This window comes from Dendropsophus ebraccatus, chromosome 4 (genome assembly GCF_027789765.1).
Source record: "Dendropsophus ebraccatus isolate aDenEbr1 chromosome 4, aDenEbr1.pat, whole genome shotgun sequence".
NCBI lineage: Eukaryota > Metazoa > Chordata > Amphibia > Anura > Hylidae > Dendropsophus > Dendropsophus ebraccatus.
This window is the reverse complement of record NC_091457.1, coordinates 99,467,003-99,494,328: the sequence shown is the minus strand read 5'-3', so window position 1 is coordinate 99,494,328 and position 27,326 is coordinate 99,467,003. Positions and strand designations below refer to the sequence as shown.

Genomic DNA, 27,326 nt, shown 5'->3' with positions numbered 1-27,326 from the left:
TAATAGAAAACCGCATTTATTATGCCAGTCATTGGGCTCAGACGAACATTTAGCCAAAAAAAAAACATATCATTTTACAAAAATATTTACAAAGTCGATAGACAGGATTTAAAGAGACTGAGTTTAAAACAGGGTGAGGATGGTCAGGTGAGATCAAGCTGCCCCCACCACAGGCTGCTGGATATAGGATCCATCACAACGAATCAGTATGCAGACACTGACTGGGCAGCAAGACCTGCTGGCGTGATCATAGAGAGGAAGGACACAGTGATTGCCTCTTAGAAGGCATATCGTGTACGTATGTCTTCCAGCTTCTTTGAGACCTCAGGTGGCGTCCTGTCCAGCTCTTCGGCCACACTTTTCTGCTTTGTCGGCTCCATGGAATTGAATTGTTCACACAAGTCACCATCAATCACATTCTGAAAGGAAAGAAAAAAAAAAAGCAGAGAAGAGTCAAAGGTTAGAGGTCAGTAAGATTTAGCATAAGGGATCTGCTCACACATTCTAAGAACATATATGCACTAAATGGTCCAGATTTATTAAAGTAGGTAAAATAGAAACAGAACTGGCCAGGGCAACCAATCACAGCGTAGCTTTCATATTACCATAGTTAAAAGCTGAGCTGCAATTGGTTGCTTACACCAGTTTCTACTTTACACACCTTCACCTTCTAGATTGTAGGTATGGTCCTCCCCCTTCGCACCAGTCTGTCATTTGCACTTGATTTTATGCTACAACATGTATGTTAACCCTTAATCATAGGTACAGTGCTGTGGAATTAAAGGCACTTAAAAAAAAAAAAAATCCAAATTTAATAAATCTGAGCCTGTGTGTCTCTACAGTTGTGTCACTGACTTTTTGAAAACAAATGTCAGATCCTGTGGTCTGTCACCATCATCTGCTTGCAACTTCTTATAAAACCCCAGTGCAATGCTTGTACAGATCACATGCTATTTGTTCACCCCTTGTTGTGACCAATTTTTTTGTTTTAGCTACTAGCCTAGACATAAGTCACAGCTGTCAGTCACTACCCTTTTACACCCAGATGCAGCAATAACCTGAGAACAGCACAGCTTACCTTGACGGGAAAGTAATAGGAGCGGAAGCTTAGATGGTCTCGACCACAGATAGGGGGGTGCTCAGAGCGCAGATGCATCTCTACATGCTGGAAAAAATCATGATCCTGTGGACAGGAAGAGAACATTAATTGGGAAGCACCAGATGATGGAAAATATTCACAAACCACACTAAACAATTGGTTGCAGAAGCAAAACTCCTAATTCCCACCCTAAACTCTAGACTACTTCCTTCAGATCATTAGGAACATCACAATCACATCAACATGTGTGTTTGATTACAGTAAATAGATAGCAAAACTCCTGCCTCTGGAGTGTGTGTGTGTGTGTGTGTGTGGGGGGGGGGGGGGTGTCTGTCTGCCCTGACTGAATGTCTAAGATTTAGAGATTTATAACCATATCTGTACCTCATGTGAAGTAAATGGGACAAGGATGCCAATGCCGCCAGACAAAGTAGTGTAGACCAGAGATTCTGAGCCTCCAGGGATGAGTGTTGTCTTCTGAAGGGACAGCACTGTCTCACCTACATGGTAGTTCACAATCACCTCTGCCTGCAGGATGAAGGATCAAGTAAGATCACAATTCACAAACAAGGCATGCAGCAGCAACCCGCAAACACAGTTACCTTCTGAGAGGCTCCATTCAGCAGCCCTCTGTCCCATAAAGCCTTGTTACCAGTCGGATCTTCATCAACATCGTCATTTATATTTGGAGGCAATCGGACCTGCACCAAGATGTAGGAAAAACAATGAGTTCTGTAAAGGAGCTACAGTCTGTATCTTATTAGAGAATGACTTAAGGGATAGCATTCTTACTACAAGAACTATTATGACTATTGAGCACAAGCCTCAACTCTACAAAACACAACTTACCACACAGATGTTTCCAAACTTGTCGGCCCCAGCTACAGTGTCATAGTCCAGCAGGCATGCGTTGGTAACCCAACGTGGATATGTATCATCGGCAAATATGATCAGCTGGTTTTCATTGCGCTTGTAGCGCACCCATATAAAGCTTTCCTGCACGTCCGACACGATTACGCGTTGTCCAATGGTCTGTATGCCCACAATGAAGTTTGCAATGTGCTGTATAATGAACGGATAATATTATTAACCAAGCTGACAAAGGCTGACAAGTTGCTCTTCATACTAGCACATCACACACCTTGTTTTCACATTTTCTCAAAAGTTTCTTCTTTCCCAGATCATAAATTCTCAGCAGTTTGCCGACTCCTATCAATACCCGACCTTGAAAAGGTGCAATCGCAGCTGGAACCTCCTCTACAGGGGTCTACAGCAATAAAATGTAAACAGTTAGTCAATGGCTGTCACCTGGAGCAGACACCCACACAGGACACATGTACAAACCTTGTGCACAAACTCCAGCTTCTCTCCATTGTTCACAAGCTTGTAAGTATAAACTAGTCCTCCAGTCACAGTGCGGGGATTCAGGATAAGGTCTTTAGCAACACCAACCAAAACATACCAGTCGTCTCCAGTGTTACTGAATCGGCACACTGCCACACTGCCAGGGAGTAACAATACATTAGTTTCCTAAGAAAGCATAAATGCCCCTTGCGTCCCCTGAACAGTGAAGTTATTTAAGATTACCTGAAAGCAGCTTCATTTTGTTCCAGCTGTACCAGGTCCAGAGTATTTCCCTGGATAGGATTCATTACCCGGATAACGGATGCCCACTGGCCATTTCCAGCTTTTGGTGCCCCAAAGATGGACTCTGGCAGGTTCTCATTGAGAAATGCAGCTGCCATCTCAGCAGCAAGTTCTCTCTCATCTTCTCCTGCAGCTTCAACCATTTCCTGCAACAACCCATTGAAATAAAAAGAGTTACCACATGCTTCCCACAACCTGCTTTTAGATAGTGTATGATGAGAACCAAGTGCTGTACAGGAATATGGTTACACCCCACAGTTGGGCAAGTCATTTAGACAGCTCGTGCCTTTAGCTCACCTCTGCCATCTGCTGCTTGCGCTGAGCCTTAGTGGCCTCTGTGTAAGCATTATGGTCCGTTTCAATGATAATCAAGTTGTTACTTTCAGGATGAATCACAAACTTTCGTGGTGTGTACTGGAGAGGGAAAGCCACCTGATTAAATACGGCACCCAACTTCTCCAGAGCCAAAATTCTGTTGGGATAAATTGAGAAAAATGTTTCTAGCTCCTTGTCTTCCATTTTCTCGATATGATACAACGATAAAACTATAAATAACAAACATTTACTAACCTCAGAGTGTTTGTTGAAATGGCTACAATGCCCTCTGGACACTGTTCTGATGCAAAGCCTGATGCGTACTCCAGAGTCTCATAGGACAGGGGAGTGAGGTGGAAACGGGACTGGTAGGAATAGCTGAGCCAGGAACGACTGGACATGGCCAGGACCTGTAAACAGAAGCCAAACATTTATTTCACATATATCTGTTCATACATACAGATACAGAACCGGCTCTCACTCTCCCCACAAAGAGAATCTTTTACTTACAGCTTCTTGACCTTGCATCCTCACACGGAACAACTTGACTGGACGGGACCCCAGATAGCGAGTTCTGGTGTCAGACAGGTCACCAGTTACTGGATCCAACACTGTTCTAAGCAACACACCATTCTGTAGAAAGATTAAGGCTTAAGTCAGATTCAAGGAAACAGAAGAGCATAACACTAAAATAAGGGCAAAAGCAATTTGCTTATATACAAATATTCTTCTCACCTGAAGTCCTATGTTCAGATAAAGAAAACCAATGGAGCCTCTTTCACCAAGCTCATCTTGCCTCTCTGCACCTCCCATTTCCACGATACACAATGCTTCCGGCTGTGCAGGTAGAGCCTGCATACTCAATGGCTGCAGACAGTCCTACAAGAGAGAAATGAAAAGATTATATTACTATCCAGTGAATGTCATCCCCACAAGCCAAGCCATTTTCTGCCTCAGCAATTAAAGAGGGGATGTACCATCAGGTACATCCTCTTTAATCTGACCCAGGGATAGAAAGGCGCTTTCACGGGGAAGCCGGTGCCACTGTCCGTTTTTTGAACTGCGGCCCGTTTCCCGTGTTCGGCGCCATTCTATCCATGAGTACCAGGCTGGGCCTAAAGCACTGGAGGCGGGCTGGGCCGCCTCCAGTGGGAGGGAATTCCCTCCCCTCTATGACGCGGCTTCATTAGAATCAAAGCCGTGTCATAGAGGGGTGGGGGATTCCGGCCACTGGGGGCAGGCCGGGCTGCCTCCTGTGCTTCAGCCTTGGCCCGTTACCCTGGATAGAATGGTGCCGTACACGGGAACCGGGCCGTGGTCCAAAAAAACGGACCGCAGCACCAACTTCCCTGTGACAGCGCCTTTCTATCCCTGGGTCAGATTAAAGAGGATGTACCTGTTGGTACGTCCTCTTTAAAGAGAAAACCAATAGAAGAAGATGAGCAGAAACCTACTGATGGGTCCAGAGAGATTATCCTGACAGTATTGTCCACCAGCCCAACCGCCAGGAAGCGTGATCGCTGCTCACCAGGAGGGACATTGGCAAGACTCATACACACAACATCTGCTGACATTTCTTTTCTCTCCGTATACTCGTTTAGCTGCCCTGACTGGGAAAAAAAAAATTGTGAAGAACTTGTAAGGGGATAATCAAGACTATACAAATTGAGCTACAGAGGGCAAGGACTTACAGGGTCCATCTCAAAGTACACCAGCTCACCCCCAGTGAGAGCGATCACCACCTGACGCTGGTTTACCGCACACTTTACAATCATCTTCTTCCCAGGTGTCTTCCACTCATTGACTCTCTTGTCTGCTCGAATGTGTCGGATTCCATCAGGATAGACCTGAAAAGACAAGAGTTTATTAGCTGTGTAAAATAAGGCAAAGTCCTAGTGGTAACATAGTGCTATACTTTAAACCCCTGTAACTGCAATGTCCCACACATCTTATCATTAGTGGTTAACAGAAACTACCTGTACTAAGGCATCTTCACCCAACAATGAACAGGACAGGGTTGGGGTTGTACCGAGGAATCCAGAATCTGTCACTTCTTCTACGGTTTCACCGATAGAGAGTACCAGGGTGGCGTTCACGAAGGACACAATGATGTATGCGTCATACTCATCTGAAAGAGTTAAGGTAATTATGTTTTAGGCCAGTAAATAATACCAACAGACGCCAACACCCACCCACCCTAAACACACCAATATAACATGCTCTGAGTTAGGGTCAGGACCGACCATACCTAGAGCAAGTAAAATCTGTAGAAAAATTGTTAAAATTAACTAATAGTGGCAAGTGCCACTATTCCCATAAAGCCTGCTCCTTACAGCATACCTGTCACAGTGCAGCCTTTAAAATTTCTGTGTGCAGATGCTGATGAGTTCTAGGCAAGAACCCTATTCTAACTTAAAGGGGTAGTGCGGTGTACACATTTATTCACTAAATAACACACATTACAAAGTTATACAACTTTGTAATGTGTTATTTATGTGAATGGCCCCCTTCCCAGTGTCCATCCCACCCAGTTACAGACACAAGGACATGGTATAAGCATGCCAATCATAAACGACTGGTAAACAGATGCTCCTTGTGTCTTTTTATTCAGTATATTATAGGTGTTCTGCACCACTGTTGCTTCCAATCAATGATGAAGTAAACCATGTAAGGTCCTGGAATATGTTCTCTGCAGACAGGCCTATGTCTGGACCATCGCCTTTTACTGCATATCCCAAAAATGTTTTCTGTCACTCAAGTTTGTGCACAATAAAACAACTGGAAACTTTCTAATAGACATTATATATATATTATATTCCATTGCAGTCAGTGGGCAGGGTCTTCTCTCCTTTTATATTGGCGCTTGACAGATACAGATTATCTTAGACCTGCTCAAGGTGGCAGTAAAACAATAAGAACCCAAAAACCTCAACACCTGCCACAGATCCTGTTGCCCAAGTTTCTTGGGCTCTTTCCTAAGGGATTCAGCAGGAGAGTAGTTTTTTTTTTACTGGCACCCTGTGCATACCAAAGTGAAAAGTTTTTTTCTTCCGTAAACTCCCTTAATATACATTTATATTTTTATATCAAGAGGCTGGTCCATCAAATACTGGCCCAGGCTCTGATAAAATGTAGCAAGTTATACACCTGTGTCAGCTGGAGACATAAGGAAAAAAAAAAAAGTTAGAGCCTCTGGATTTAAAGAAACCAGAGATTGCCTGCTTTCTTTTTCAAAAATAATTTGACAACTTCTTATAAATAATCTCAATTTTGTCAGTTTTTCTATCTTGGATCAAATCAGCTCTGCTACGGTTTATGTGGACACAGTCTGTTTAAACATTATATAATGCCTGCATTTTATATCAGCTGTCCAGTCAGAGCCTCCTAAACATGCAACCAAAGGAGAGCAGATGTCTACGGGGGCATCAATATTTGTAGGCAATTCCAGCAACAAAGACTTTTAGATGTAATTTCATGTGGTTTGATGCAGTAGTGATTCTGATGTTTGAGTGGCCACAGACGGAGGCCGGCTTCAGCATTTATTAAACTGGTTTCCATAGGCATGGCCGCCAAATAGCAAGAAGACGGAACATCAGCAGATAGGACTGATACACACCTGCGTGTGTGGAGGGGGGTTATAGCAGCACCACCTCCACCAGCAGCCACCTGTGGAAGAAAAACAGAGGCTTGGTATTGGGAGTATATCACCAAGTACCAGCCAGAGTTAGTATGAGCTGCCAATGATGATGAGTATAAAAAAAAAAATGATAAGATCCTAACAATGTCCCCGCTCAATGATGACAAATCTTCTCTTTATGTTTATACAGTGGTGTCTGATCTAAGGCCAAATCCCACAACTGCAGCACATGGGGCATAGAGTCCAAAACAATCACGGTTTGATTTTATATTTGTTTTTAGCCTTGATTACGCTGAGGAATTTTGCTCACATTAATATTCTAAATATCACAATCACTAGGGGCCTCCTGTAGGATGTTTTGAAGCATCACTACTACTTCACACTTCCGCAAACAATTTTCAATATTGTAGCAACTGTGAGTGCAACAAATTCTGTTCAGCTGAATGAAGAGTCTGTGAGGTTTTCAGTGGGATTTACCTTTAACAGTAACCACTACTGTTTACCATACTAAACTGAGCTATCACACACATAAGCCTATGACTGAAGGTCTTTCTACAGAAAGGATAGACCAGTCATGAATGCATGAAACACCCCAATAAATAGTGGTACACAGAAAGGAATAATACAGGCTGGAATGCAGTCATACATGCGCTATTTAGGAACATCACTATAAACAAACACTCTAGTGCTGGGGGACTACGACCTTCACACCATATACATGCTGCCCCTGCCCACATCACCCCTACAAAGAGAGCGAGCTGCACTACCAACCTTCAATGTGTCTCCTTACAGTCCATACCGCATTGGGGTTACCGGGCAGCTCTGAGACGGCCATTTCAGAGACCTGCAGAGAAGAAAACAGAAAGGATCAATGTCCTGGAATGCTCTCCTCTACTTCTATGCACATTACTTGTCTATGGCTTTCAGAATCTAATAACTTCTCCATGATGGAGGTCAGAGAAGAGACATGAGAAATCATCACAGTGCTCACACAAAGAATAAGGCAAATAGAAAAGAAAACATCTCACCTCAAGTCCGTGTCTTAAGACCCTGAGAGAAGAGCGTGGACCTCGCCCACAAGCTACGTATAACTGAGGAGTGTCTTCATTGGCCAAGTCAGCAATCTAAAGAATATATTGAGAGGTTGTATTTAGTGGTAACCAGGAACAGTTCCATCAACCTCCAACTATCCCCTTTGGCTGCTACATAACCAAAATCTGTTGCCTTACCTGACAGCACATGATGGGGGAAAGACTGTCCTGCTCATCCACCAACACAAGGTTCTTCAAAGGTCGAGGCTGAAAGAAGAAAGTATCTCCTTCCTCCAGGGGCATGGCAGAGGAGAACTCCGGTTCCTCATCATCATCACCAAGGTGAGCAATCTGGTATAGGTAACTGCAGGAGAGATGTGTAGTCAGTGCCCCATCATGGTTAGATCTATCCTTCACACCTATGCCAATGACACTTACTGGTTCCCAAACTCTGAAGCCACGAAGAGGAATCCAGTCTTCAAAACGCACATTGCAGAGGCAACAGGAACAGTGTCAAAGTATTTCAGCCGAATCTCTGTAACCTGAGAAGGGAGATGAGAAAGTTTCACATGGTCAGAATTACAATCCTTTATTTGCAGATGCAAACAACAAAGACACACAACACATCTGCATTTCTCACCATGTCCTCGTCTGTCTCCAGTGTAATCTTGAAGATGTCCCCTTGCTCTGTCTGGGCCAGGAAGAAAAACATGGATTTGGTTTTGTGTGTGGCTGAGCAGACGAAAATCATCCCTCTCTCTGGGTCATCCAGGTCATTCTGTGTAGAAAGAAGGGAGATTAGGGGACTTACCCTAAAAAAAAAAACCACACCACCACCTGAGACACAGCCGAAAATCAGGATTTCACTTTCTCTCCAAAATGTTATCAGAGAAGAGACATGAGAATTCATCAGTAATAGCTGCCGAGTATAAAAGAACAGAACATGCACATGACAACTCACCCTCCTCCTCGGGATGGGACAGCGGATATCTGGCTGATCACCAAAGTTCTTGTATGTTATATAGTTTTCAGAACAAATCAGTACCCCACTTGGGCCATCTGATCCTCCGGGAACTGTAAGGAAAGGAAGAGAGGACGGTACTCAAAATTACCCTCAACTAATCATGCAAGACATTGGCATCACTATCTGTAATTTCAGAGTTGAGCTTTCCTGTCAAAATCCCCAAACTTCTGTTTTGTCACCCCAAAATCCCCACTTAGAAGACATGTTTAGTCACTGCAGAATAAGCCAGGTAGCCACTTAGAAGACTGTCAGGACAGCCTCAGACCTCACCTGTTATTAAGAAATTGCCATGCTCCTCCAATGGTTCACTGTATTTGCGCACAACATGGTTCAGGCCAAGGTCCAGCTCATAGAAAGTCAGGGTCTGCTGGGTGTTGGCGGCTGCCTCCCCAGTGGGGTCATTATCCGCTTCCTACAAATAAAACCAAATCCTGTAAAAAAATCTAGCAAGAATCCTATCCAACAATGAAAGGTCCCATATGGCTCAGTATCAGAAACACAACTCTCTCCATCCATAGTGTCAGAGAAGAGACATGAAGACTCATCATAGAGAGCGCAGAGCAGAACCACAAGTCCTTACTTTCTCCTCACCTCATAATCCATCTCCAGGCAGGCAAACATGGGGTTCTCAAAACCCACGTCCACCCCCACCACATGATACACCAAGGTGTTGGCCTTGTGAGCCTCCAGGGGGGAAGAGATAGTGAGGCGAGCAGCAGCATCTCTGTTCAGAATGTACACCAGTTTCTGCTTCTCTATGGCACCTGAAAATAAGACACACGGCATGTGAGACGCCACCAAGTAGGAACATTAACTTTGCCTTACAATAGTCTAAAGTCCTGCCTGAAGAGCTGCAATCCAGGTCTACGAGAGGCAATGACCGTCAGCAAACAAACATTGTAAGAAGTTCACTCCTATTCTAACTACTTACTTATCATCACTGCTCTGCCCTTTGGGTCCACAGCCAAGAACTGCCCAGGAACAATCCTGCGGCACCCACTTTTCCCAAATGTTTCCTGATGGATCTTCTCAAACATGTTCTTGGAAGGGTGGTATTCCAGAATGATGATGCGGCCAGAGTCGCTGCCCACCACAATGTAATCCTTGGTGCCACCGGTGAGACGGAAAGCCATGAGAGAGCGTATGATGCCAAACACCTCCACAGTCAGCAGTGTATGCACTTTACCGGTGTTGGCATCAGGACGTAGCAGCTCCAAAATCTTGCCCCGGGAAACAACAATCTCCTGTAGTTTAGTTCCTTTTCAACAAGAGACAATAGAATAAAAAATAAGGAAATGAAGATCTTAGAGTGTTACACTAACATCATGTAAATACACAGCGACTATACTAACAGAATAGTAAGTGGAGCTCTGAACTAGAATACACACTACTCAGAGTCTATGTTTTCTTCCAGTGCCACTCTTGTCCTTGGTTTGAGTGGTATTACATCACATGTCCTTTGATCTAAATGAAGCAGAGTAGTAATACAACACACAACCGGAAGAAAAGAGTGGAGCAGTTTTTGGAACAAATCAGCTTAGTTTTCTTTAACTCTAGATAACCCCTTGAAAATAACTTTTTCCTTATCTACAGGTATCCACTGGGACCCCACACAATTTCCAGAATGGAACCCTGACCCACTGTTGTGAATGATGTGGAGAGTCCCACATGCACACCAACGCTCCATTTATTGTCTAAGAAGCTGCCAAAGGTAGACAAACGGTGTGGTCCAAAACATCTGTATACAATGAATAGCCACTTTAATCACTCAGGGGGCCAATACTGACCCCCCCCCCCCCCCCAAATAACCTGCTGGCCGTTCCCCTAGTGGGAGCAATATTCACTTCCTACAAATAAACCAAGTCCTGTAAAGAACCTATCATAAATCACATCCTACAACAAAAGGTCCCAGTTGGCTCAGTATCAGAAACACAACTCTCTCCATCCTTAGGGTCAGAGAAGAGACATGAAGATTCATCATAGTGAGCGCAGAGCTGAACCACAAGTGGTAACTTTCTCCTCACCCCAAAGCCCATGTCCACCCCCACTATAATACACTAAGGTATTGGCCTTGTGAGCCTCCAGGGGAAGAAGTGATGGTGGGCCAGGCAGCAGCATTCATTACACTAAAATCATCTACATACACAGCAACTACACTAGCAGAATAGTGGGTACAGCTCGAAACTATCATACACATATGCTTTTGCTCATGGAGCTTATTGATACAATTTATATAGTGGACTTTCAATTGAGTTTACTTTAAGGGTGTGTTCACACGTACAGGATCTGCAGCAGAATTGATGGTGCAGATTTGAAGCTGCTGATTTGCTTTCAATCTACAACTTAAAATCTGCGCCATTATATCTGCTGCAGATCCTGTACGTGTGAACGCACCCTAAAGGGGTATTCAAAGTTAAATGGATTATCCAGGAATAGGAGAAAGAAAAATCACCACCACTCTCATCCTCAGTTTAAGTTTGGTCTTGCAGCACATGTGCATTAAAATGAATAGAGCAGAGTTGTAATACAACACACAACCTGAAGAGTGGATTTGTTTTAGGAAGAACTCCTTTAAAATAACTTATTTCCCATCTACAGGTATTCACTGGGACCCGGCATAATCTCCAGTACAAAACCCAGGCCGATTATTATTGATAAAGCAGTGACTCACACGCACACCATTTATTGTCTAAGAAGCTGTCAAAGGTAGCCCAATGTTGTACTCTGCTATGGCCAGAAGCTCCATAGACAATACACAGCCATTTGGATCATTAGCATAATGAAGGCAAAGAAAAGAAGCAGGGATTTCTCAGCAGCGTCACCAACTTCCAGGGCATCACCGAGACCAAGAGGGCAAGTATAAAAAATCTTTATTACAGACTATAGTGCCGTTTACCCGGGTCAAGAAACCTGACAAGTTTTACCGTCTCTATTGCAAAGACTATGCTACTTTTCTTTTAATAAAAAAAATTGAGACACAATGATGAGGTGGCAGTCAAGTCCAGTGCGGCTGATGTCTGATCTGGCTCAAGGCACAGGTCATAATGAGGAATAATTTATTATGAGACAAGCCCAATCAGTATACAACCTGACTGGGCTCTGACAGGTGCTCCACTGCCATATGGTCCGAGAAAGCTCTCTCCGGAGCCCATAAAACTGTATCTGGATTGGAGGACTTAGACTGTACAAGGCATCGGAGGTCCAGACGGACTTTAACCTGGTGTCATTGGGGAGGAGAGTTACCTGAGAAGTTTCCATGGATGGCAAAGCTGATGCCAGTGGCTCTCTGCAGGGTGATGTTGTAGAGAAACATGGCGGCAGCGGCTAGATATCAGCTCCGCTTGAAGACAAATAGAACTGGAAAACAGAAGAGAAGGGATGTAATCGCTAACACCAGGTCATGTGATTGCAGAGCCATTGTCCAGTAAGCATCAGATTTAAGTGTTTAAACAGTGCCATACTGGTATCAGATCCGTGTGTGTATGTATAACCCCAGTGCCATACTGGTATCAGATCCGTGTGTGTATGTATAACCCCAGTGCCATACTGGTATCAGATCCGTGTGTGTATGTATAACCCCAGTGCCATACTGGTATCAGATCCGTGTGTGTATGTATAACCCCAGTGCCATACTGGTATCAGATCCGTGTGTGTATGTATAACCCCAGTGCCATACTGGTATCAGATCCGTGTGTGTATGTATAACCCCAGTGCCATACTGGTATCAGATCCGTGTGTGTATGTATAACCCCAGTGCCATACTGGTATCAGATCCGTGTGTGTATGTATAACCCCAGTGCCATACTGGTATCAGATCCGTGTGTGTATGTATAACCCCAGTGCCATACTGGTATCAGATCCGTGTGTGTATGTATAACCCCAGTGCCATACTGGTATCAGATCCGTGTGTGTATGTATAACCCCAGTGCCATACTGGTATCAGATCCGTGTGTGTATGTATAACCCCAGTGCCATACTGGTATCAGATCCGTGTGTGTATGTATAACCCCAGTGCCATACTGGTATCAGATCCGTGTATGTATAACCCCAGTGCCATACTGGTATCAGATCCGTGTGTGTATAATCCCAGTGCCATACTGGTATCAGATCCGTGTATGTATAATCACAGTGCCATACTGGTATCAGATCCCTGTGTGTATAATCCCAGTGCCATACTGGTATCAGATCCGTGTATGTATAACCCCAGTGCCATACTGGTATCAGATCCGTGTGTGTATAATCCCAGTGCCATACTGGTATCAGATCCGTGTGTGTATGTATAACCCCGGTGCCATACTGGTATCAGATCCGTGTGTGTATGTATAACCCCAGTGCCATACTGGTATCAGATCCGTGTGTGTATGTATAACCCCAGTGCCATACTGGTATCAGATCCGTGTATGTATAATCACAGTGCCATACTGGTATCAGATCCCTGTGTGTATAATCCCAGTGCCATACTGGTATCAGCCAGGCCCAAGCATTGTTCCCTCCGCAGCCCCGGCACCATGGTTCCAGACCCCGGACCCCACTAATCCATCCTGCCCAGCCCATACACACGAGCTCCCGCGCTGAGCACCCCTGTCCGAGCACACAGCACCCCGGCAGCCACACATGGAGTGACCCCACACTGCCCGGGCCTCTACTCCTGGCCTTCCCCTCGGCCCCCCGCCCTTGTGACCGGGAACCTTACCCAGTCTCAGTCCGGCTCGGTGGCTGGAGCAGGGGGGGAGACACTGGCTGTGCAGCCGAGGAGCGGGGCCCTAGAGGAGACCGATGGCGGAGATAACGGCCGGATTGCAGGCGCGATCACTTCTCCGCCATTTCGCGCCGCTCAAGACCAAGGACCCAGCGAGAGGCCCCGGGCAGCTGCCCAACACTCGCCCGCTCTAACAACACCCGATGCCACCATTGCCTCACCTGCAGCCGGGGCAGCTCCTGTACGTGTACCGTGCTCCAAGACACCCCTCAGCGGACGCTCTTTCTATAGTTCCTTTCTTACCGGCACCGCCGCGGACAGCCCCACACCTGCACAGGCCGCAGGAAGTCACGCGGCGCCTAGGAGCCGGAAGTGACGCGGCCTATCAACATGGCCAGCTCAGCGAGTTACCAAGGAGACGGGGGCTCCGCTCTGACCATGGAACATATCCGATCCCTTACAGACCTGCAGGAGCTGGAGGACGCCTATGCGCGGCTGTGCGCTGAGGAGGTGACCGGAGGGAAGGGCTGTCTCCGGGCTCATTATTACTATCCCAGTAATTACCTCTCCATTGACGTCCATGAAACAGCGCCTCTAGTGGCAGAGTGTCTCCTGTCGGCCTCACAAGGGCCCAGTGTTATTAGCTATGGGCGGAAATGGTCACCATATAGTGGTCACTGCAAGCAGCACTCCATATCAGGCCTGTATACATGGGCTCTGTGCCCTGTGTGGTGTACAATGGCCACAGATGGGACCCAGTGCACAGCAGCCCCCAGTAACACAGACATAGTGCTAGTAGTGGCCGAGGACCCTGCTGCTTCACCATGGCTGCCTTCTCCCACATTCATTTTATTATACAATTGTGACTCTTCATCACCTTTTCAGTATAAGGGCGGGTTCACACTACGGAATTCTCGTGGACAATGTCCGCGGAATTCCGTCAGCTGTCCGCCCGCACATCTGGGCGCCTTTCCGCCGGCCCCATAGACACCATTCTATGGGCCGGCGTATTCCGCTATACGCTGAAAGAAGTGTCATGTCACTTCTTTTAGCGGATTGCGGAATACGCCGGCCCATAGAAGGGTGTCTATGGGGCCGGCGGCAAAGCGCGTGCCCGTGCGGGCGGACAGCTGACGGAATTCCGCGGACCTTGTCCGCGAGAATTCCGTAGTGTGAACCCGCCCTTAGTGGCCGTGTATGTCCTGCAGGAAATGGTGTTTTATTTTCAGCCTGACACTCTGCTCTCTGCTGACATCTCTGGCCGAGACAGGAACTGTCCACAGCAGGATAGGTTTTCTATGGGGATTCATAGAAAACCGAGACAGTGTTCCTGTCTCGGCCAGAGATGTCAGCAGAGAGCACTATGTCAGACTGAAAATAAAACATTTCCTGCAGGCCATACAGCAGCTAATAACTATGGAAAGACGAAATTTTTTAATAGAAGTAAATTACAAATCTATATAACTTTCTGATATCAGTTGATTTGAAAGAAAAAGATTTTCACTGGACAACCCCTTTAACACTGCCATTAACTTGGGTCACAAACAACTCCAACAACAATCATTCCCCCTGTAGATTTTTTTGAAACCTGTGAGTGGCGCAGTGGTCTCATAAACATATCATTTCATTTACCAGCGGCATGCAGGGATAGCTATTGCGATTGATGGGGTTCCTGGAGGTAAAGCAGTAAGCAATCACATGTCTATCACCTATCCCGTGGATACATGTGAAACAATGTTAGTGTCAAACCCCCTTTAAAGGGGATATCCAGGATTAGGAAAAGCACAGACACTATTTTTTTGCAAACACAGCACCACCTCTGTCCTCAGTTTGTGTGTGTGTTATTACAGTTCAGCTCCATTCACTTTAATAGAACTAAACTGCAAACCCCACACCCAGACTGAGGACAATAGAGGTGCTGACTACACTCCGCTGATGGCCTCCTGTAATGTCTTGAGGTCCCCCACATAATATCCCGCTGCTGTTTCTGAGACAGCAGTGTTTCTTCTCAGTCAGTGATTGGCTGAGCGAACTGTCATTGCTGAGACAAATCCGTCTTGGAAAGCGGTGTTGGGAACATTCAGAGAAGGACCCAAAGACACTGCGAGACTACATTGGGGGAGCACAGTGAGGTAAAAATAGAATTTGTAAAAATGTTTCTATATTGCTGCACCTAAATGGGAAATAATAAAGGAATGGAGTGCTGCTTTAATCCTGACATGTTTCATTGTATGTATCACCCGTATCCACTGGATGCAATTCTAGAACCAGGGAATTCTGCCATTAAAAACTGTTCACCATCGACACAACTGATACAGATGAGCACCTGAGCTATCTCCGCCTCTATCATCTATTTCATTCTAGCCTATACACTGTCCTACATAGTGTTTCAGTCTTTTTTCATTGCATTGTCTGTTTTACAGATAGAGGTGGAGGCGGAGCTGGAGGCACTCCTTGGACAGCAAGGTGCAGTAGAGAACAAGATGTTGGCCTTACAGCGGATGGGGTATGTATACATATACTGTATAAGGGACTCTAGTCTTTGTATAAATATCGCCCCATATAGAGCAGTACCTCTGGACTCGCTGTAAGCACAGTCTGTTTTGGAACTCTTGTTGAATACTGAGTTTGAGAACCCAGACATAAGAAGTAATGTTAAAGGGGTTATCCAGTTCTACAAAAACATGGCCACTTTCTAACAGAGACAACACGACTCTTGTCCTCCAGTTCAGGTGCGGTTTGCAATTAAAGGGAACCAATCACTGGAAAAAAGCATATAGAGCTTTTGAAATGTGCTGTTAGAGCACACAGCACACTTGCCACACGTGTTTCCATAGCCTCCGTGCCTTCCCCGTGTAAGCCGCAAAGTAACTTTATAAAACTGGCGCCCTGTATGCTAATTACCTGAGGTAGTCACCTGGGCGGTGTTCGGCTAGCAGGTAGTCACGGTCCCCTGGGCGTTCTTCCGCTGTAATCACGCCCCTCTGGGCGTGATTCAAATGGCAGAGTGGCTGTGGCGTCACTCGGGAGCGCGCCGTGCCCAACGTCTGCGCGTTTACGTACTGATGCCGGACGCCGCCGCACATGCGCAGTGCAGCCGCTTTCATTCCGGTTGGACTGCGCCTGTGCAGAATAGCCTCGAACTCCGGCTAACAGGCTATTCGAGGCTATTCTGCACAGGCGCAGTACCGCCGGAATGGAGGCGGCTGCACTGCGCATGTGCGGCGGTGGCCGGCATCAGAATGTCACAGCCACTCTGCCATTTGAATCACGCCCAGAGGGGCGTGATTACAGCGGAAGAGCGCCCAGGGGACCGTGACTACCTGCTAGCCGCACACCGCCCAGGTGACTACCTCAGGTAATTAGCATACAGGGCGCCAGTTTTATAAAATTACTTTGCGGCTTACACGGGGAAGGCACGGAGGCTATGGAAACACGTGTGGCAAGTGTGCTGTGTGCTCTAACAGCACATTTCAAAAGCTCTATATGCGTTTTTCCGGTGATTGGTTCCCTTTAAGCTCCATTCACTTCAATGGAACTGAGCAGCAAAACCCCACCCAAGCTGGAGACAAGAGTGGGGCTGTCTCTGTTAGAAAGTGGCCATGTTTTTGTACCGCTGGAAAACCCCTTTATTGTCTTTGATTGGTTCTAGCATCCGTTAATAGATAACTATTGTACCTGTATGTTTGATTGAAAAATGTGCAGTTTACATCACTACAGTACTGTACTGTACCTTCAAAGGGGTTGTCCAGCGAAAAGCTTTTTCTTTCAAATCAACTGGTGTTAGGAAGTTATATAGATTTGTAATTTACTTCTGTTAAAAAAATCTGGAGTCTTCCCATACTTATTAGCTCCTATATGTCCTGCAGGAAATGTTTTATTTTCAGTCTGACACAGTGCTCTCTGCTGACATGTCATCTCTGGCCGAGACAGGAACTGTCCAGAGCAGGAGAGGTTTTCTATGGGAAAACCAAGAGAAAGTTCCTGTCTTGGCCACATATGTCAGCAGGGAGCACTGTGTCAGACTGAAAATAAAACATTTCCTACATGATATATAGCAGCTAATAAGTATGGAAACTGCAGAGGTGTAGCTAGGCTCTCCTGGTCCTGGGGAAAAGATTCAATTTGGCGCCCCCCCCCCCTTGTGTGCGCAGTAAGCACAGGGGGGCCCATGTTGTCCCTTCACTGCTGGTATATAATATATATGGAATGTTTTTATGAAGTAGGGCTGGGCGATATGGGCAAAAAATAAAATCTCGATTTTTAACAATTTTTTTGGGACGATTCTCGATTTAAATCTCAATTTTTTTTTTTTTTTGCTAAATAAACAGAACATTTTTCTCCCTGCAGCGTCAGATACAATTTTAATGATGTTTGAGACAACTATATTGCTGTCCACTATAACAGTGCTCCCCCTGTGCCCCCATGTAGTAGACAAGCCCATTGTGTGCCCCATATAAGTAGTTTTCCCAAATATGTACTCTGTGCCCCATATTGTATAGGAGATCTTCTTTGTGCTTCCATCTAGGTAGGGTGTAGTAGTGGAGGTATAGATGAGGGGTGTATAAGTAGTAGTACAGATGAGGGGATTAGCAGTACAGGTATAGATGAGGGGTGTAGTAGTAGTACAGATGAGGGGATTAGCAGTACAGGTATAGATGAGGGGTGTAGTAGTAGTACAGGTATAGATGAGGGGTGTAGTAGTAGTACAGGTATAGATGAGGTGTGTAATAGTAGTAGTATAGGTATAGATGAGGGGTGTAGTAGTAGTACAGGTAAAGATGAGGGGTGCAGTAGTAGTACAGATAAAGATGAGGTTTGTAGTAGTAGTACAGGTAAAGATGAGGGGTGCAGTAGTAGTACAGGTAAAGATGAGGGGTGCAGTAGTAGTACAGGTATAGATGAGGGGTGTAGTAGTAGTACAGGTAAAGATGAGGGGTGCAGTAGTAGTACAGGTATAGATGAGGGGTGTAGTAGTAGTTCAGGTATAGATGAGGGGTGTAGTAGTAGTACTGGTATAGGATGAGGGGTGTAGTAGTAGTACAGGTATACATGAGGGGTGCAGTAGTAGTAGTTGAGGTATAGATGAGGGGTGTAGTAGTAGTTCAGGTATAGATGAGGGGTGTAGTAGTAGTACTGGTATAGGATGAGGGGTGTAGTAGTAGTAGTAGTACAGGTATACATGAGGGGTGCAGTAGTAGTAGTTGAGGTATAGATGAGGGGTGTAGTAGTAGTTCAGGTATAGATGAGGGGTGTAGTAGTAGTAGTACAGATATAGATGAGGGGTGTAGTAGTAGTACAGGTGAAGATGAGGTTTGTAGTAGTAGTACAGGTAAAGATGAGGGGTGCAGTAGTAGTACAGATTAAGATGAGGGGTGTAGTAGTAGTACGGGTGTAGTAGTACAGGTAAAGATGAGGGTCAGGGGTCAGGGACATAGCTAAGAGCATGGGGCCCCATGAAACCTTGGTGACTGGGGGGGAGCATGGGGCAGACTGGGGGGGGGGGGGGGCAAGTATGGGGCAGACTGGGGGGAGCATGAATGGAGCACACTGGGGGGAGGGGGGAGCATGAATGGGGCACACTGGGGGGAGGGGGAGCATGAATGGGGCACACTGGGGGAAGGGGGCATGAATGGAGCACACTGGGGGAAGGGGGCATGAATAGGGCACACTAGGGGAAGGGGGGCATGAATGGGGCACACTGGAGTTAGGGAGGCATGAATGGGGCACACTGGGGAAAGGGGGGCATGAATGGGGCACAATGGGGGAAGGGGGGCATGAATGGGGCTCACTGGGGGAAGGGGGGGCATGAATGGGGCACACTGGGGGAAGGGGGGCATGAATGGGGCACACTGGGGGGGAGGGGGAGCATGAATGGGGCACACTGGGGGGGGGGGGAGCATGGGGCAGATCAGGGGGAGAATAGGGCAGAACTGGGGGAGCACGTGGAAGATCGGCGGGAGCATGGGGCAGACCGGGGCAGGAGGGAACATACCTGGTGTACCCGCTCTGCGCGCACACCACTGGCATTTGCGCTCTCCTCCCGCCCGCATATACTCCACGCAGCGGACCCGCTTCCATAGCGGGATGAACATGACCTCGCGGCCGCACATGGAGGTCCCCGGAGGAGGCTGCAGATACTGAAGCATCGGGTGATAGTGTCGCTGCGGGTGCTGGAGCTGTACCGCAGCGACACTATCACCCGATGCTTCAGTATCTGCAGCCTCCTCCGGGGACCTCCATGTGCGGCCGCGAGGGAGTGCGTGTATACGTCCGGCTATGGGGGCGGGTCAGCGGCGGTGACATAGGACGCTGCTGGGCGCTCTCGCTCCTCAGGCTGTTTCAGTTGCTGGAGGATGCGAGCAGCCCGCCCGCCGCGCGCCGGCATCTACTGATTTTTTTTTTAATCGATTTTCGATTTTCAAAAAAAATCAAATCAATTCTCAAATTCCGGGCGAATTAATCGAATTAATTTGATTAATCGCCCAGCCCTATTATGAAGAATGATTATGAGGCAGCTCTGGGCTCAATCAGCATTTTTTAAAGTACTTCCATTTTTCCATTTAAAATTTGATCCCTAAGTACCTAAATGGAGGCGCTGTTGTCTCTGCTCCCTGCTGTCTGTACCTGAGGAGGCGCCGTTGTCTCCGCTCCCTGCTGTCTGTACCTGAGGAGGCGCCGTTGTCTCCGCTCCCTGCTGTCTGTACCTGAGGAGGCACCATTGTCTCCGCTCCCTGCTGTTTGTACCTGAGGAGGCGCCGTTGTCTCTGCTCCCTGCTGTCTGTACCTGAGGAGGCGCTGTTGTCTCCGCTCCCTGCTGTCTGTACCTGAGGAGGCACCATTGTCTCCGCTCCCTGCTGTTTGTACCTGAGGAGGCGCCGTTGTCTCTGCTCCCTGCTGTCTGTACCTGAGGAGGCGCCGTTGTCTCTGCTCCCTGCTGTCTGTACCTGAGGAGGCGCCGTTGTCTCTGCTCCCTGCTGTCTGTACCTGTGGAGGCGCCGTTGTCTCCGCTCCCTGCTGTCTGTACCTGAGGAGGCGCTGTTGTCTCCGCTCCCTGCTGTCTGTACCTGAGGAGGATCCGTTGTCTCTGCTCCCTGCTGTCTGTACCTGTGGAGGCGCCGTTGTCTCCGCTCCCTGCTGTCTGTACCTGAGGAGGCGCTGTTGTCTCCGCTCCCTGCTGTCTGTACCTGAGGAGGCGCCGTTGTCTCTGCTCCCTGCTGTCTGTACCTGTGAATTAGGAGGTGAAGCTTCCTGATCTATCTCCAGTGTGACACCCACTGTAATGTGATTCTATGGTGCTGTCTCCTAATGCACAGGTACGCTCAGCAGTAGAGTTGATCGAACCTCGGGAAATCCTAAGTTCAATCGAACTTGAACATTCACAAACCTGCCGCGTTAGATTGCTGATGTTTTCCTGGTCCGTGGGGAAGGAGGAGATAGCCCGGGTACTGCCTGGAATTCCGGGATTCAGCCTATGACCTAGACTATTACCTAGGCTGAATCCCAGAATTCCAGGCGGTCTCCGGGCTGTCTCCTCCTTCCCCATGGACCAGGCAGGCATCAGCAATCTAATGCGTCCGGTTTGTGAATGTTCGAGTTTGATCGAACCTAGGATTTCCCAAGGTTCGACCAACTTCACTTAGCAGCGGAGACAACAGCAGCAATACCGCCAGTAAGGTATTTCATCACCAAATTCAAAATAGAAATAATTTAGAAAAATTACTCTTGTATCATGGTTGCTGTATATACAGATACAGGTGCTCTATAGATCGGCGTAGGGAACCTTAGCTCCCCAGCTGTTGCAAAACTACAACTCCCATCATACATGGACAGTCAAAGCTAAAACTTTGGCTGTCCAGACATAATAGGAGTTGTAGTTCTGTTACAACTGGAGAGCCAAGGTTCCCTACCCCTGCAGATAGTAGGTAAGGTTTATAGAAATGTGATATATATTTGGAGAAGGCAGTTATTAAGGGGTTAAGTATATAATAATGTACAACCAGACCCCTAAATAGACACTGGACACTCTCTTGTCTGTGTCCGGCCCCCCCCGCCCCCCCCCATTCCCAAACTGGTGTCGCCCTGTACCCCCCTGCCCCCCTCCCCACTCCAGACTGGGCACTCTTCACCCCCCTCCCCAGACTGTGCACCCCTGATTGTCCTCCCCTTCCGACACACCTGTTTTTTCTTTCTTCCTCCTCCATAGAGCAGTGTACATACAGGACCGGCAGTGACATCATAGTCACATGTCAAGGTCCTTCACCATCTACACAGTAACTTTACTGTACTGGCTGCTGGTTATCCCTGATTTGCGCAAAATCTCGGTAAAAACGCAGCGATTTTGCGCAAATTATAGCTAAACAGCAGCCAGGAGACAGTACAGTATGGGAAATACCTCTTTTGTTCAAGTTAAAATTGTCTCCTGTCTCCCCACACTGACAGAGGGCAGGACGCTTCTAGGCTGCCTCATCCACTGGGATCCTCTCTCTGCTCCCTGTGATGGCGCCCCCCCTGGTCTCTGCGCCCGGGGCAGCTGTCCCCCCCCCCCCCCCTTGCTACGGCCCTGATGGAAAGACTTGAGACTTTTTAATAGAAATAAATTACTAATCTATATAACTTTCTGACATCAGTTGATTTGAAAGAAAAATATTTTCGCTGGACAACCCCTTTAAAACAAAACAGTCCAGAGACCCACACACTATATTCTTTATAATGTAGGCACACAGCATCAGCAGGAGGAGACGGCTAGTACAGACAACACAGTAGAATGGGAGGACTAAGGGCCGTATTACACCTTGTTCCCTGCTCACTGTCTGTGCTATTACACGCACCGACAACGAGAGGGGGGGGAGGGCCTTACCTATTACACCGGGCAATTATCGGCCATAACAAGTGCCTTTAAGCGGAAGGCCAAGACAGGTGGCAGTCAAGAGACAACACAAAGCAGCACTGCCACACAGTGACGCCGACAGGACCTGTATTGTGTCATTGTCACTGTGTGTGATCTGCTGGAACACAGGAAGTTACGCTCTGATCATGTGACCTTTTGTCATCTGCTTCTCTTTGGCTTGCCCTGTTTTTGTTACCCCAAGCAGTATACTTACTCAGGACTCTTCTTACCACTCCTTGCCCTGAAAATCTTTCTTCCTTCATCTAGGCCAAACTTGCAGCTGATAGAAGGAGACGCTCAGCAGCTATCAGGGATGATAACATTTACCTGTAACCTGGCCGAGAATGTCAGCAGTAAGGTCCGACAGCTGGATCTCGCCAAGGCAAGTTCGCTCTGGATGGCGAATGAACATCTACACTGGAGAGGCTAGGTCCATGCTGCATTCTGTGTTACAGGTCCTACCAACAACGATGTATACTGTGAAGGAGAGCACTCTCTGCCATTCATTTTAATAGGCCAAACAGGGTCAATAACTAACCATGCTGTTAAGTCCCATTAAAATTAATATATAGGGCCTGTACTAAGTCACTAAGTGACTCAGTTCGGCCAATTAAAATGAAACACACCCACTGCTTTTCACCACAGTATATGTCGACATCCAAATCTTTACAGGATGTCAATTGATTCCTGTGACTGAGGCACAGAATACAGAATGAACCCAGCATTACTGGTACAGCACTGCATGTATGTATAAATACAACAAATGATCAAAAGCAGCACGCAGAAAAAACTGGTTTGATTGTGGGTGCGAGTTATCCAGACCCCGACCCAGGAGCCAATAGCCATTTTTATTTACCCTTGTGCCGAGTATGGGGTCTTTTTAAAGCAATGTGTTATCATATAAATGGGTTTATATAGATCCATATTGCAGAAATTGGACATTATCACCAATACATGTGTTTGTATATGTATTTATATAGTGAAATAATCCTATGTGTGTATATACTGTATATATATTTATATGGTGAAATAATGCTAATATTATATATAATGTTATAGAGAGAGCAAAAGGCATAGTTAGTGCATCAGGTGGTGGAGAAGGGAGTTTGATGGTGGGAGGGTTACATGGACTGTGGATTGGTAGGTAAGCACAGTGTTTTTGTTTTTGTTTCTTTTGTGTAGTAATTAGAAAGGGAGGGAAAACATGAGTATTCCTTATTTATTTATTTCTGTTAAGCAAGCCTTAGCCATTTTAGTCTTTTTTTTTATAGTGCCTTACAGCCCTTTAAATAATGAGAAAAATATAAAGATTTTATTTTTACTACAGTGAATACATAGGTCCCACTGTTAAAGGGGTTATCCAATGCTACAAAAACGGCCACTTTCTTCCAGAGACAGCCCCACTCTTGTCTCCAGCTTGGGCGGGGTTTTGCTGCTCAGTTCCATTGAAGTGAATGGAGCTTAATTGCAAACCGCACCTTAACTGGAGACAAAAATCTTGTTGTCTCTGAAAGAAAGTGGTCATGTTTTTGTAGCACTGGATAACCCCTTTAATCTCTACAGGGCTCGACCCCTCACAGTGAGCGACCGCTGATCTGCTACGTTGGCGCTCACTTACCGAGCCCATGCATGGCTCGATAATCGTGCAGCATGGGCTGTATATATATCTGTAAAGCCCTTGCTTTTTACATAAAAAATAATAACGTTTATACTTACCTATTCTCCCATCTTGTCCTCCAGCCTTTTACCATGCTCACCTTTAACACTTCTGGCCCAGTCTCTTCAGTTACAGGCTGATCAGCCAATCCCTGGCCAAAAGAGGACAGCACTGTGCCCAGTGATTGGCTGAGCTGCCTGTCACTGAAAAGACCGGCCACCAGCGTCAGCGGTGATGTAAGGAACACAGGCAAAGGCTGCAGGACAACAGGGGAGAATAGGTAAATATAAAGTTTATTATTTTTACACTGTCATCAGCCATCTGTCGCCCACCACTACATGAAGCAATGCGCGGACGATTATTTTTAAGCAGGTTCAAACTACAACAATCGGACTATGATCATTTCTTTGGTTGATCGTCATCTTTATTACACTGAGCACTAATCTGCTGAATCAGCCTAATTCTGCAGATTATCGCTCTGTGTAATAGGGCCCTAATTCAATAAACAGTGGGAGGGTGCATACATCTTAGCAGGCTATAACAAAGATAAACTCATGGACCACTGCATAGTGTGTGTTATCTTTAGAACTTTTCTTGCTGTTTATTTTGTAACATTTCTATAGTATTCACATAACAGAATTGTTGGAAGCCAGATCACTGTCCTGGCACTACCATATGAGGTCCACCCCTAAGCTGTTTATCTCTGCTATGTAAATACAAAACAAACAGCAAGAACAGTTTTGAAGAAGACATGCACTACATGGTAGTCCATGAGTTTTTTTTGTTATATCATATATCTTGTTGATATATCCAACATCTCATTGTTTATTGAAATGTTTGCAAATTGGAGTAGGGCAAAGCTCCTGAGGGCGTTGGAGTTCCAGTGCTTCTAAAGTTTTTGTAGTGTGGGACTATTTTTTATTATTTTCAGAGTAGACACTAATTTATAGATTTTTTCTTATTCAGAGCCGACTCTACCAGGCCATACAGCGAGCAGACGACATATTGGATCTTAAGTTCTGTATGGACGGTGTGCAGAGTGCGTTGAAGAATGAGGAGTATGAGCAGGCTGCAGCCCATATACACAGATACCTGTGCCTGGACAAATCGGTTATTGAGCTCAGCAGGCAGGGAAAAGAAGGTGATATCTGTTTGTCCAAGATGTAGGATGTAAATCTGTGTAATAAAATGGAGATGTATATATTAGGTCTTGCCACTGCACTTATACCATCAGTCTGTGTGTGACTGTGAGTGCTGTGTGAGAGAAACTTCAGTGTCACAGAATGTTTCTAATGGCTTTCTGAATTGTTTTCTAGGCAGTATGATCGATGCAAACCTACAGCACTTACAGGAAGCTGAAAAGCAGCTCAAGGTCCTGGTCAGTGAAAAGTTTGATGCGGCAACTAAAGCTGGAGACCTGCCTCAGGTGGAGAGGTTCTTCAAGATCTTTCCACTACTTGGACTGCATGAAGAGGGAATCAGCAAGTTCTCTGCATATCTGTGTCAGCAGGTGAGAAGATGCTGGTCTCTAATCCCGAAAAGCAACTTCTGCACTTCTTCTACTTCTTTGTTTTTGCTTGTGCAAAATCCCTTCCCAGTTACAGAACCTAAGACTACATTCTCACATTCCAAGCACGGCCCGTATATATAGACAATGTGCTACAGACCAGACTTTGGAACTCCTGTCATCATTATTCATTATAATATTTTGAGCTCCGAAACTGTTAAAATCTTCATGCTACAGCTTGTACGTACAGTAGCACACAGTTTTAAACAGTTTCTGAGCTCACAACATCATAATAAATTATGATATCGGGAAGTTCAGTCTCTATGTACGAACTGTGAGAATGCGGCCTATAACACTGTCCTACCCCAGCTGGTGTAAGTTGCCTGATTTTGGTCTTTACGTTGCAGGTAGCTAAGAAGGCTGAAGAGAACTTGACACTGGCTTTGGGATCAGAGGGCAATGAGCGTCGGGCCACTCTGTTATTTGCAGATACACTTACCCTTTTATTTGAAGGTGAGTATAGAGTAGTTCTTCTATAACTGTGAGGTGTCATCCAGTTGCTATTGAAGCACAGCTAGGAGCAGGTTTTCAAGTGTTGAACAGGCCTTTCCCTGGCTGCATCGGTCTCTTTTCTAGTACCATTGTTTTGTATTCATTTTAATATTGTTCAAAGACAAATAAAACAAAGAACATGGAGCAGAAGTGATGGTGGTATAGATGGCAGGACAGCATACAGCCAGTTACCTCTACCATCAATCATTATTGTCAAGCTGCTTTCAGAGAACATGTTGTAGCTGCTTGGTATTTCCCTTATTGCCTCTGCATTTTAGGTATTGCCCGAATAGTGGAGACTCATCAACCTATTTTAGAAACGTACTATGGCCCAGGCAGACTTTACATACTTATTAAATACCTCCAAGCTGAGTGTGACCGACAGGTGGAAAAAGTGGTCGACAAATTCACACAGCAAAGAGACTACCAGAGGAAGGTGAGGTGCTATGTGCATTTATGGAAGAAGGTGCCTGATCAATTGTAATAAGTTCTTGTGGGATGTGATATTGATTACTGGGGAGGTTTATAGTGTATTTATAATACATGGTGCAATGTGATTCCTGCAGTTTCAGCGGGTGCAGAGCTGTATGATCCGTGCTTCATCCTCTGACAAGATTGAACCCAGGTGAGAAAGAAAGTCCTGCTCTTCATACCAAGCAGATGAATGGATTTCATGAACCTCAATGAAGGACACCCTGCCTGCCATACTTGTAAGGCATTGGCATTGTGACTTTTGACCCTCTAATTCTCAATCCAAAAAATTAATATCATACCAAATCCTGATAAAATGCAACTACCTCTGCACTTTGTTTCTTCTTATGTGCAGACAGCTTGGTTGCCAAAAAAGTGTCATGGAACCTCCATTTCTCTTGTTGACGGTGCTTCTATTTAGCCAGTTATGCTATAATGGGGTTGTCTTACATAGAATTGCAGGATGCATTGTGACTACTTTTAGTTTTTCATGCTATACAGGGACTTGGACCCTATACTGGCTGAGGTGACATTGATGAGTGCCCGGACAGAGCTTTATCTCAGATTTCTTAAACGACGGATAACATCAGACTTTGAGGTTGGAGACTCTATGGCAGCAGAAGAAGTAAAACAAGGTAGCCTGTTTTTATTGATCCCAATGTCTTGGATGTAACTGTATAAGGCTATGATATTATTGGAGTTTGGATCCCATTTTGGGGTTTTGTCACTTTGCAACCCTAGTCTTGCCTTAAAAACTATTAAAAGCCTGATGACCTATATTATAAGTCAGTCGTTAA

At 46.0% G+C, this 27,326-nt stretch overlaps 2 protein-coding genes across 4 annotated transcripts in view; one reads left to right on the top strand and one right to left on the bottom strand.

The window, feature by feature from the left end:
• SF3B3 (splicing factor 3b subunit 3) lies at positions 1 to 13,776 on the bottom strand. Of its 2 annotated transcripts, none has more exons than XM_069966367.1 (26): positions 13,674 to 13,776; positions 11,997 to 12,110; positions 9,685 to 10,011; positions 9,345 to 9,517; positions 9,024 to 9,165; positions 8,691 to 8,803; positions 8,370 to 8,507; positions 8,168 to 8,271; positions 7,928 to 8,093; positions 7,727 to 7,822; positions 7,470 to 7,542; positions 5,038 to 5,189; positions 4,753 to 4,908; positions 4,516 to 4,671; positions 3,797 to 3,940; positions 3,572 to 3,694; positions 3,317 to 3,471; positions 3,044 to 3,218; positions 2,687 to 2,892; positions 2,444 to 2,600; positions 2,241 to 2,366; positions 1,949 to 2,161; positions 1,702 to 1,800; positions 1,484 to 1,627; positions 1,079 to 1,183; positions 1 to 419 (listed from the first exon to the last, which is right to left on the bottom strand). In XM_069966367.1, the coding sequence occupies exons 2-26, from the start codon at positions 12,064 to 12,066 to the stop codon at positions 279 to 281; spliced, it is 3,654 nt and encodes a 1,217-aa protein (XP_069822468.1). In that variant the 5' UTR covers positions 12,067 to 12,110; positions 13,674 to 13,776; the 3' UTR covers positions 1 to 278. The 2 variants fall into 2 exon arrangements, with proteins under 2 accessions (XP_069822468.1, XP_069822467.1); XM_069966366.1 differs by lacking the exon at positions 13,674 to 13,776 and adding an exon at positions 13,447 to 13,607.
• The window catches only part of COG4 (component of oligomeric golgi complex 4), a 19,622-nt gene continuing 5,725 nt past the window's right edge, over positions 13,430 to 27,326 (top strand). The window contains exons 1-9 of one of the 2 annotated variants that reach the window (XM_069966372.1): positions 13,430 to 13,962; positions 15,876 to 15,958; positions 22,610 to 22,724; positions 24,966 to 25,140; positions 25,316 to 25,509; positions 25,914 to 26,019; positions 26,337 to 26,494; positions 26,625 to 26,683; positions 27,031 to 27,164. In XM_069966372.1, coding sequence (XP_069822473.1) covers positions 13,843 to 13,962; positions 15,876 to 15,958; positions 22,610 to 22,724; positions 24,966 to 25,140; positions 25,316 to 25,509; positions 25,914 to 26,019; positions 26,337 to 26,494; positions 26,625 to 26,683; positions 27,031 to 27,164 — 1,144 coding nt within the window. In that variant the 5' untranslated portion in view covers positions 13,430 to 13,842. The remainder of the gene's footprint in view (positions 13,963 to 15,875; positions 15,959 to 22,609; positions 22,725 to 24,965; positions 25,141 to 25,315; positions 25,510 to 25,913; positions 26,020 to 26,336; positions 26,495 to 26,624; positions 26,684 to 27,030; positions 27,165 to 27,326) is intronic. The other variant, XM_069966371.1, reaches the window with a different exon arrangement.

Bases quoted from the DNA above. Each gene is read 5' to 3' on its own strand.
- SF3B3 (XM_069966367.1), bottom strand. From the start codon at position 12,066: ATGTTTCTCTACAACATCACCCTGCAGAGAGCCACTGGCATCAGCTTT. The intron at 4,909-5,037 runs GTAGTTTCTGTT...TTGTCTTTTCAG, and splicing joins GTGAAGATGCCTTAGTACAG to GTCTATCCTGATGGAATCCG. The intron at 1,801-1,948 runs GTAAGTTGTGTT...ATCTTGGTGCAG, and splicing joins AGTTTGGAAACATCTGTGTG to GTCCGATTGCCTCCAAATAT.